This window comes from Amphiura filiformis, chromosome 16 (assembly GCF_039555335.1).
Source record: "Amphiura filiformis chromosome 16, Afil_fr2py, whole genome shotgun sequence".
Taxonomy (NCBI): Eukaryota; Metazoa; Echinodermata; class Ophiuroidea; order Amphilepidida; family Amphiuridae; genus Amphiura; species Amphiura filiformis.
The window spans coordinates 34,875,326-34,887,287 of record NC_092643.1 but is presented as its reverse complement, the minus strand read 5'-3'; the positions used below and the strand labels follow the sequence as shown (position 1 = coordinate 34,887,287).

The window sequence follows — 11,962 nt, the reverse complement described above, 5'->3', positions numbered from 1 at the left end:
ATTTTTTGAAATTCGCAATTTAATACACATTTTATGGCAAATCATTAAAATTGATATTTTTGATATTTAACAGTACTTGAAGTAAACTTTATAAATCTGATGATTTATACTTAAAGTGTATGTAGGTGGGATGAAAATCCGACGATCAATTGAAAATTTTGACCTTTCGTATTGAAGATATGGATTTTTTTTCCCAAAACACAAAAAAAAAAAAATAGGTCTTTTTGGGAAAAAATCCATATCTTCAATATGAAAGGTCAAAATTTTCAATTGACCGTCGGCTTTTCCTTCCTGCTACATACACTTTAAGAATATATCATTAGATTTATATAATTTACTTGAGGACTGTTATATATCAAAATTTGAAAAATATCAAAGTTTTATAATTTGTCATAAAATTTGTATTATATTGTAATTTTCAAAAAATGAAAATTATTTGATATCAGAAAGACATGCTTCGTATTCAGAATGCAATTCGATACGTCTGAGGTGCTCTCATGTCCCACAAAAATACTGTCGAAACACAATAAACGCTCATTTTAGATCCCTTAAAAGACCATGCTAGTATTTTAGTACTACCTATAAATGATGTAGCAACAGCTGTAAATAGTAATCATACAAGCTGTATATAATTCCAGTTGCAATCCATACACCCCCTTTGAAAGACATGACCTTAATCTTCCACACAGGGAATGTGAAATTCAAATGGCCTTAACTAAATGTGTGACTCCATTTGAAATTCACACTCCCTGTGTGAGAGATTAATGTCATGTCTTCCATAAGGGATTATGTATTTCAACTAGAAGAGCACAATACTCCCACCATTTAAAGTTAAGATTGTAAAGATGTCTGAAAATTATATTTCAAGACCTGAAGGCAACAAGAATATGTATGATAGAACTAGAACAATACAACATATTTCTTTGCATAGCTTCTACAAATGACTAGTCTTATATTCCAATTTACATAAGTAGTAACTTTGAAGGATCATCGCAGTCTTTTGCATGCAAGAAAGCAATGAAGACTTGTGTCTAGTTTTATTACAATGTATGTTAAAAATTCTTCAATATAATCTCACTACATAATTTTTTTGGTTTCTCCAAAACATCCAATTATGTACTGGTTTATTGTTAGAGTTGAAAAATTAATTATTGTTAATGGAAATTAACAATAATTAATTGCTAAATCCTTGGTTTATAAACCAATCTGAAGGTGACAATAATTATTATGATGTCCACTAAGCTCCTTTTTATATAATAAACAAAATATATAACAGGATAGGAGCTACCTTAACTATTTTCTATACCAAAATGTAGAAGTTAGAAGAGGTAAAAGACATTTATTTCAAAACCAACCAGTGAAAGAAAAAGGAGAACATGTATAGCACCAACCTAAATTTAATTCTTCATTTTAAATTTGGAAAACAAAAACACCCAAACAATTTTATCTTAATTTATTAACCATCCATAGTTTGTCACTTTTAAAAATATGTCATTCAAATATCACATGGGTTTACAACGGAACTGCTGCCAATCTAAATGAGCTCAATTTGAACACAAAAATGAGTTGTTCTAAACAAATAATAGTGATTTCAACCATTCATCTTAAGGGCATACATTTGTCCTTTTATCATTTTTTAATACTTTGAGATAACCCTACTGTATACTGACTACACTACTACAGTTTTAGAAGTAAATTAAGAGCTATGTTATATTTTATTTTCTTAATTCCAGAAATATACAGTTTATATTTACTACTGATACAGACTGATAAATAACATGTCAACTATCAAAGAATGTAAAATACCAAATCCCACTTAAAATACTCAGTATAGACACAAAACTCAACAAATATATAAAATATTTACTACAGTAACAACAGAAATAAAAAAACAACATCAAAATCCCTTCCAAATAATTCAATGACACAACATATATATCTTCATAGTCATTGAATGTATATACAAATTCTTTTATAGTATCATATAAATTGAGTGGCATTTCCGCGAGTTTCGTCTGGTTTTGCTCATGTTAATGGAACGCACAGAGAGTAACTTTGGGGGATTCAGCTACCTGGATGTACTCACATCCCCCAGTGTTGAAATTTTCTGGGTACCTTTGTATAAGCCTATCCTTATCCAAATGTTGATGCAGTAAAATCATTGAAACCTCGCATATGGATTTGCAGATTAGACTCTGCAGGAGTCAAATATTTTAATAATGTATTTTTCATCAAAAGAAAATTGAAATTGGTAAATATAGTTGGTATCCAGCAATTTTGAGAGGAACTAGTCTTGCCATTAGCAGTGTACAGTACTCCTGTTGGGCACTACTACATCTCTTACAGTGCCTCAAATTGGTTTCATCTGAATAACCAATTGAAATAGAGCTTTTAGATGTTAAGATTAATCCCTTTCAGCCCAAGTAATTATTTTTACCAAATCTCTGATTGGCTCAATACATAAGCATCTTTAAATTGTAACCAATCAATAAGAAGCTAAGAATTTGACCAGTAATATGCAAAGAGTTAATAAACAATGATGTCCATATGCAAATTCTCAACAATTATTTACACATTTGTACTAAAAAACAACCAGAAAGTAGCGAAAAACCTGAATTCTCAAAATTCTTGGAATGGCAACACAATTGGCTTATATCACTGGCACATATCACTGCAGTAATCAAGGCACAGACGTTCATGAAAATGGAAGATCAGAGATCACCTTCAACTTGGTGATAATACAATGATATTTCCAGTATTTAAAAAAAATACATGTATTTCACAAGCAATTCGCAGACAAATTTTCGTGATATGAAAAAATTGTCAATTTTTTTAGTTTTGAGCCGTCTCTTATATAACAGCAATGTTTACATTAATTTGCATCATTTTGCAGCTCATTTGAAAGACCAAGGCATGAGTGCATCTACCAGAGTTAAAAATGAAAGATAACAACAAACAAGAACATGATTTAAATTATTTGCCATTTCAAAATACACATATAATCACTTTGGTGAACATCCAACAATATTATGCATCATAAATTTGATTTCTCTCTCTCTCCGATCTATGCATCTTATGCATACTGTTGTCATCACAATTTTCAAATCTGCATGATTTTAGGCATTCACTTTAGTCCTAAAAATGAGCAACTGAGGATAAAAAAAATTAGACCAAAATGATCCTTAAAACTATTTTTGTCAATTTACAAGAAACTACAAATTTTATCTTGGCAGTGATTATCTGTGGGTCCGTACAGGTTTTGTACACCATATGCAGAAATCAGTTTCTTGAAAAAAACTATGGTTTCTAAAATCTTCATCAAACAATTAATATATTCATATACTCAAAAGAAAGAAATGTTTGCTTGATTTTCTCTGAATATTTATCATTTTAGATGATATAAAGAAATGAAAAACCATTTTATATGATCACCAGTGATTATTCTCATTGATGAAATTTAATAGTTTATCATTTGAGATAGGATGTTTATAAACATTTATTATATGTTCCTCTATTGTACACCTTGGGCTAATCCAGTTGAAATCCACCACTCCCTATGGAAGATATGACCTTAATCTCCCTCACAGGGGGTGTAAATTTCAAATTGAATTCACATTCCCTGTGTGGAAGATTAAGGTCATGTTTTCCATATATATATAGGAGTGTATGTATTTCAACTCGAATAGCCCGTTGCCAAAAGCAAGCCAAACACCCCTTTCTTTTTTTCCTGAGTAATCTATATTACTCTGAATAAAATTCACAGAATATTGAGCAGTTTCCAGCACTGCTATATTGTACCATATTCAATGTAAAATGCTGCATTTCTAAGTTGTTAGTATAATGCTTAAGATTTCCAAATAGCTATCAAGCTTGCACATGACATCATATCAAACACAATCTGCTATACTCTGTCCAAATTAAAATGTGACATAATTCCAATATATCGACTATGTTGCTTTTAGTTATTTTAAATGCAGCTACTCTGATCAACAGTGTAACATGCACATTTTCCCTAAGCATATTGTCAAATCATATCCAATATGGCTTTGTTGTGTTTCAAATGATTTAAAATGGCACAGCATTGGGCTATTCCAGAAATTCATATCCTATGGAAGACATGACCTTAATCATCCACACAAGAGGCGTGGATTTCAAGTAGGGTTACCTGAAATCTACACCCCCTGTCTGGGAAATTTAAGTCATGTCTTCCATAGGGAGTGTATGGATTTCAACTGGAATAGTCCAATTTCCAATATCGAGGTGAGTCTGTTACACAAAATATTTCAATCATTTATGTTCTTTTTAAATTTGAAAATGACATTTGATGAATGACTTACAGTGATGACTAATATTTGTTTTGTCATAGCACTATGTTGCACAAGGTATTTTCTATATAATACCTCTGCTTCACCCAAAATCTAACCATATATGTCACTATTTTATGTCTCATTTCAACTTGGACAGAGTATCCAGTCCTTCAATTTGATATTCTTGTTAAAATGTATCACACTTAGCAAGATGTTTAATCCGTACATACCTCTATTTTTTTCAACAAAATATGGCTCTTGAACTTTATAGCTATGAAAATCCTACTAATGCTTAAAATTATATTGAAGAAAAATGAATCATGTGTGAGTCATTCTCTTACAAATAATATATACAAATAACAGTTAACGGAAGCATAGGTATTACAAAATTTGGTTTTGACGTAGTAATGAGGATCACTAAGATTCTAATATGACATCTCGCAACAGGTAGCTATCAAAGAAGAGGCTTGTTAGCTTTTTCTAAATGCGGCACTCCGGCTTTTTCTGCGTTAACAGCCTTAGCAAGTTGTGACACCACGCGTGTGTGCCGTCTGTTGTTGACACAATATGCTACAAGCAATAATATGAGAATAACCAGGAACAGTTCTGTTATAAATATAACCATTGCTGACTGGAATTGTGAGAGTTGCTTGTACATGTCCTGTAATTTGTCTATAGCGCCGACGAGTTCCACTCCGTACTCCACTTTCACTGTTGTCTCATCACCAACTGTTGAGAAAACATAAAATGTCGGATGAAAAATGGTAACAATTAAGAAAACAATACACAGAATTGCAAAACAATTCTGTCAAATTGACTTTGCAAATTAAAGTCAGAAATTGAACAAAGCCACTTTACATGTTTACACTCTATACTTGACACAGAATTTGCCTGAATTCCATAGCATGCAGGTCAAAATCGAATTGCAATGTTTTCCTCATGCAAACTGGATCTTTGTAGAAGAGCAGCACCAACCGATTCCGACTTAATTCAATATGGCAGTATCCATATTCACAGGGTGCATTTGCTAATAATGCGTAGCCAGGATGGTACAATACTGAAGGAGACTCCTAGCGGTTGCAGGCTGTTGCTCAAGATAAGCCTAATAAACTAATTTAAATTGGGTGTTTTGAAGAACCACTTTGACAATAAGAGACACAGTTACTTGAAGGCTGCATATATAATAATACTCTATAGTTGAATCAGCTCGTAATCAGCAAGATTTGTTAGGCTTTTATACTACGCCGAAAAGTAGATCCACGTTAAGAGTGCTATAGCTGACCTGTCTGGTTTATCATGTGTGTATTAAAAGAAAGTAGACAAAGTACAGGGCTTGAATTAATAATTTGTGATACTTCTGGCAAGATATCACAAGATAATTCTGGAAATAAAATATGCTGATATTAATCCACGATGTTATAAGGCCCGCCGATTACGAGCTGATCAAACTATAACTTCCACATAAAAAAGCAGTATTTATAAATGAATACTAAAACAGGTACTGCCTCAATAATTTTGATTCTAAGTTCATAAAATGCAGAACCTGCACATAAGGAGCATAGCAGGTACAGCATGTAAAATGCGAGACATATAAATCATTCAATCTGATCCCGAAGTAAAGTATTTTTGTCTGAAATTAACCCCATGAGAATTACCTGCCGATTGGCCAAAAAAAAGTTTTCATTATCAATTGGACCAATCAGCAACATTGTTAGAATTATATCACCACAGAAAAAAAAAATTTGGTTGAATTATTTGCAAAATTCCAATCTGATTGGTGATTAAAGTGAAGATATGATGTAATTGACCAATCAGAGGCAATGTTAGATCAGCAGGTAGTGCTCAGGGGGTTAACATAGCCGATACTGTACCTTTACTTGAGGCATACACTCACCATTTTCGCATAGGATTCCTGAGTAGCCTGCAGGACATTTACAGTAATTACCGCCACCATTCCATGGGTCTTTCATACATGTTCCTCCATTTTCACATGGACAATACTGACCCTCATCAGGCAATAGAGGTAACTCCTCAAACATACCTGAAATGACAAAGTGAATGTATAATCTAATCAGACATTTTTCTATTAAAAAAAAATGCTATGCAACTTTTGACAATATAATTAAGAAGGAGTTTTAAAATATGCCTTTAGGTCATGGCTTCCATAGGTGCAGCCCAACCAAAAACTGATTTTAGAGTGTGGAATAGATTCTGGAATTACACTCAAAGAAGTTGCCAAACCCTGATCCTAAGGCCTAAGACAAATGCGATGTTGGCCGAACAGACAGAAAAATGCAAAAGGTAGGCTTCTGCAAAATTAAAAGTTGTATATTTGGAGTGGTCTTCCTTCTTAAAATATATACACCTTTACCTACACAGAATTTTTAAATTGCCAAAAGGACAAGCTTTCACATGTGGTGATACTGCATGCTAAGGTGATGGGCAAAAAAAGGCTTATTCTACGGGCAGACGTACTTGCAGTGGTCAGTTGGTCGGGATGGGTTTTTTTTTCTGGAAGAGCACAAACTAATGCTTTTTGTTTGTGGGTCATTCATACAGAGGAAACAAGTAAACCTCTGAATTATATTATTCTGTTCTGCCCTTGGCAAACTTTGATTGTAACATGTTTTTAATGCACATGGGGTGGTACTGCATGCTAAGGTGATGGGCAACAAAAGCCTATTCTACGGGCAGACGCACTTCCAGGGGTCAAATGGTCGGGATGGTTTTTTTTTTTTTTTTTTTATGGAAGAGGCTAAATGAACAACTACAACAACAACAATATGCAACTTACTCTCTACATCCTCTATATCTCTTCTTTTCCTGCCACCTGAAAAGAAACAAAAAATACAAATTTTCAATAAATAAGTCAATAGTTTGGGAGAAAGAACATACTCAGTACTATCTGATCCAATCAGGGCACACAAGGCAATTTTGATAAATAAAACTTTTTTGAAAGCTTGTTGAAGAAAACAAAATTTACCCCTGAAGAAAATGGATGAGTCATCAATTTAATTTAGTAAGGCCTGTTATCATGGACAGATGCTTGAGCAACCCCATTTTTATAGCATTCTTATCAAACCAGGATATTGTGTTCAAATTTGGTTAGGCAAAAAAACCCCACCAGATTTGTCTCATGTCCCATGGGAGTCTAATGTGGTATGCATTTTTCAATTTATATGTTATCAATAAATCTGGTGTTCAGGGGGTTACCCCCTTGAAAACTCACCAGTTTTGGCTCATTATGTTTTGCTAATGGCAATTTTTTGAAAATAAAAAAAAAATTGTGAGATAAAATTTTATTTTTGATCATTTTTGCCATCAGAAATCTATTTTTTTTTTGGCCTTAGTACAATAATAACATTATAGGGGTGTGACCCAATCGATAGCCTCATCTCTCATATTTCTTCATCAAAACTTGCATTTTAGTATTAGGAGAAAGCTCCTATATTTCTCATTACCCCAGTAACTGAGATACGCTTCATTTAGATGGTGGGAACAAAAATGTGCTAGATTGTGGCAAGGCCATTTTAGTATAAAATAGTTGATCTCAAAGCCCCCGTGCGAATTTGTAAAATCATCCACTTTTTGCATGCTATTTCCACTTGATTGAGTAAATTTAATTTTTTTTTCCGCTGTTTTCTTTTTTTCCCAAATCCACCAACAATACAACTCAAAATTGGGAAACATACTGTTTAAATGGTAGGCCTCATTGTAAGATAGAAAATAGAACATGAAAAAAATCAAACCACACCCCTTTAAAATTGGTTTTAAAATTGTCCTTTTTTGAGCAATTTGTTATGTGACACCATATGTGTTTATTTTATCTGTTGAGGTAATTGCATCATTAGGCAAAAAAAAAAATTGTTTGGTTGCCCTTCCAAGACAAAAATTTGGAGGGTTAGTAGGGCAATCTTTTTTTTTTATGGTCTCTCATATCACAGTAAAACAATGTGTGTTTTTGGAATTTAATGGAAATACTTCTTGTTACATGGAACAACAGTGGCATGATCGGCGGGAATTACATATAATAAACATAATTTTTCACTAGGTTCGCCGTCGCAAATAATAAAGTAGACAAGTAGAAAAAGTGATCCTGTCTGGGAATCGAACCCAGGACCTCAGGTTTACAAGAACTGTGCCTTAACCACTTGGCCACGGGAGCTTTGTGATTAGGCTGGTAAGTATAAGTGACCGCTTATAGGTTTGAATTGCAACCAGCCTAATCACGAAGCTCCCGTGGCCAAGTGGTTAAGGCACAGGTCTTGTAAACCCCGCGAACCTGGTGAAAAATTATGTTTGTTTGTTTTTAATCAAAATAGTTAATAAAGAGAGTGAACAACAAGTATAAAATGTCCTTGATACTGTGAATACTTAAGGATTGTTTAAAAAAAAGTGATTAGAAAAATACCTGACTAAATTTTTTTTGGTCGGGCATGGAGGGCAACCAAAAACTTTATTTTTTTGGCCTTATCATCATCAACTTGCCTAAAGTATACAATTTTTGGAATCCTTATAACCCCAGCACACTTTGTTGTCCAGTCATAAGCCTTTATATAATGCTTATTTTTCTTACAATATAAAAATTAGGTTTATTTTGCAACCATCGGTTTCACGCACGCTTTTACACAGCGATCATCAGGCAAAATGATATATTATATATATATTTTTATTGATCCCTACTTTTCCTGCCTCTAAACGTCACAACTGCCACCTTTGGCCTGATTGTATCATATCCAATTGGGCCATTCCAATTGAAAACAATACACCCCCTATGGAAGATATGAACTTAATTTCCAATACAAGGGGTACAGATTTCGAATAGAATCACCCATTCAGGCAACCACATTTGAAATTCATACTACCTGTGTGGAAGATTAAGGGTCATGTCTTCCATATGGGGGTGTATGGATTGCAACTGGAATAGCCTATTCCATAACCAAGACAATTTAGACATCCAATAGAAATTGACCTTTAAATTGTCTTTGATATTCCAAAGTCAATTGAAATCATCTTGTGAAATTAAAAAATGATGGAACATGTTACCTTGATATCTGGGCTCAGAATCAGGAGGACTTGAACAAATCTAATAATTTCACTTAACAAATATTAAGGGCAATACTTTCACATAAGGAGTTTGAACATTGGGGTCAGTGCGAACAGGACTTGATCAAGTCTAGTTATTACCAGTATTGAGGCATTTTACCGGGGGCATTTACCTTGAAATATGTGACACGATCAAGGGAAATGAGTCGGATGTTGCTAATATTGATTTTGAGATATTGGCAAAGTAAGTGTTAAAATTCTTTTGTTTTATATTGTTTTCAGCAATTGATAAATTGAAGTAACTTCACAAAGAAAAGTTGTATCATCATGGGGTTTTCAGTTTCTGAAAGCTCTAAATTTCCTCTTTAGAAACATGTGTAAAACTCATTTTCAACCAGGGCATATGGAGTTGGGTTACTGGGCGCAGTGTCAAGAGGACTCGTTCAAGTCTAGTACTTACCAGTATTGAGGCAGATACCTTGAAATATGGAGTTGGGTTACTGGGCTCAGTACCTAGAGGACTTGAAATAAGGAGTTGGATTTATGGGCTCAGTGTTAAGAGGACTTGATCAAGTCTAGTACCTTAACAGTATTATTGAGGCAAACAAACACCTTGCACTTGATTAAGTCTAGTACTTACCCTGATTATCAGGGAGGCAGATATATGTGCTTTCAGTGTAGTAACACATTGTTGGTGATGGACATGGATTACTCATGCATGGGTTAGGTGGTTGTTCTGTCAAATAAAAGAAAACAAAAGACACAAATGATTAATTATAGTGCTCAAGCTGAACTTCTTGATCAATTGGCCCTTTTATAACAAATTGGACCTGAAGTTATAATGGGTCACAACTTACTCACCAGATTTTTAATTCACATGGTTGCATTAAAATTATTTTCGCTTCTGAATATGCAAGTGAGGTTGGTCTAGTTTTGTTTAAGGTGGCACACAGGACAGGATCACTCAAAGTGGGAAATTTTAGACATTGTTTTGTATTGTATCTTTAAAAATAATGATGATAAGTATATAAAAGTATACATTTTCAGAAATGAAATGATGCAAGGAATCCAGCTAGCATGGCAGATTCCTGCAAAAAATGAGCAATTTTTGAGAAAAGTGCCAAATTTGATTTCTCCATGCCAATTTTTTTTGGTCCACCATAACAACTTACCCAAAATATCCAAATTGCTGAAAATTGCATATTTGTGTTCTAAAGACACAAAACTAGATTCGGTTTTCTTAAATTTTTTTCTTCATTGTTCTTAAAGATACAATACAAAACAATGTCTAAAATTTCCCACTTTGAGTGATCCTGCATGCCCCCTTAATGAGTACTTGGATAATAAAGGTAATAGAGAGATTGCCATTTCCAAACGTAGCATCGAACATACATGGAATCTTTTCAAAATCCAGTCACGGTTTTGAATAGATTCCATGTATGTTCGATATGTACATTTGGAAATCGAAATCTCTCCATTGTTTTTAGCCGCTATTGTACATGCATCTATTGGATGGGTGATATCATTATTTCAAGTAGAACAACAAGGCAAAGCCAAGTTGCTTTACACCAAAAATAATGGTGTCACCCATGTTATTTGAGATGACATTAGCTAAAAACAACACCTTTATTCTCATTCTTAAACATTTCGATTCAAATAAAATATTAATCATAAGTATACCGAATTTTAATTAAATCCTACATTTGTTATGCGCCTCCAATTGGTTCAAATAGCATGTATGTGTATGGCATTGATGCGCACACGCTGAACCATGTTATATCATGTCATATAACACAGCAAAGAACCAATAAGGTTGTAGGAACTTTCCTAAGTGATTACGAATTTGAGATAAAATCAACTTGTAATTACAAAGCTCAAATTTACAACTATACCTTATATCCACATAACCCCTGTGGATGATTTTAGTATCTTCCACAGGGGGTATGAATTTCAAATGGAATTAGCACATGAAATAAATCTGCCTTCTTCTGTGGAAAATCCAGGTTGAATCATTCTAAGAGGGTGTATGAAATTCAAATAAGCTACCTAATGTGTTCATTCCATTTGAAACTCATACTCCCCCTGTGGAAGCTATTTCTAACATCTTCAGCAGGGGTAGTGTGGATTTTAAATGGAATAGAGTAAGCCAAAAAAATTAAGGTACCAGTTGTGTTCACCTCTGTATATCCTAAACAAAGACAGGTATGTTATAATTAAAACAAGCAGCCAATACCTGTACCCTTTAGCTCTGATTTTAAGACCTTATTTGTTGACATTGGTTGAGAATTAAAAACTCGGTGATCTAAAACCTAATGAAGAAACAAAATCAAAAGTTGCACTTTTGTGTCCTAATCAATGAAAGCATGATGCTAGTTTTAACGTGCTAATCAATGGAAGCATGTCGCTAGTTCTCTTGTTCGCGAATGCTTTGTGTACAAATCAATAGGGCATGCGATGGAGCAAACTGCAACTTTTAAATTGGCATCTTCCTTGGGTATTTGGATTGTCATGGTTTTATTTCTAGAACAATTTCAACAAAAGAGGTATTAAATTCGAGCTAAAAAATGCAGCTATTGGCTGCTGGTTCCAATTATGACATATCTGTCTTT

General features: G+C 33.7%; 1 protein-coding gene across 1 annotated transcript in view; it reads right to left on the bottom strand.

The window, feature by feature from the left end:
* Positions 1–2,224: 2,224 nt before the first annotated feature.
* The window catches only part of LOC140135911 (uncharacterized), a 232,440-nt gene continuing 222,702 nt past the window's right edge, over positions 2,225–11,962 (bottom strand). The window contains exons 68-71 of the mRNA XM_072157581.1: positions 9,994–10,089; positions 7,102–7,137; positions 6,202–6,348; positions 2,225–5,036 (exon numbers count right to left, since the gene is read on the bottom strand). Of these exons, the coding sequence (XP_072013682.1) occupies positions 4,762–5,036; positions 6,202–6,348; positions 7,102–7,137; positions 9,994–10,089 (554 nt within the window). The 3' untranslated portion in view covers positions 2,225–4,761. The remainder of the gene's footprint in view (positions 5,037–6,201; positions 6,349–7,101; positions 7,138–9,993; positions 10,090–11,962) is intronic.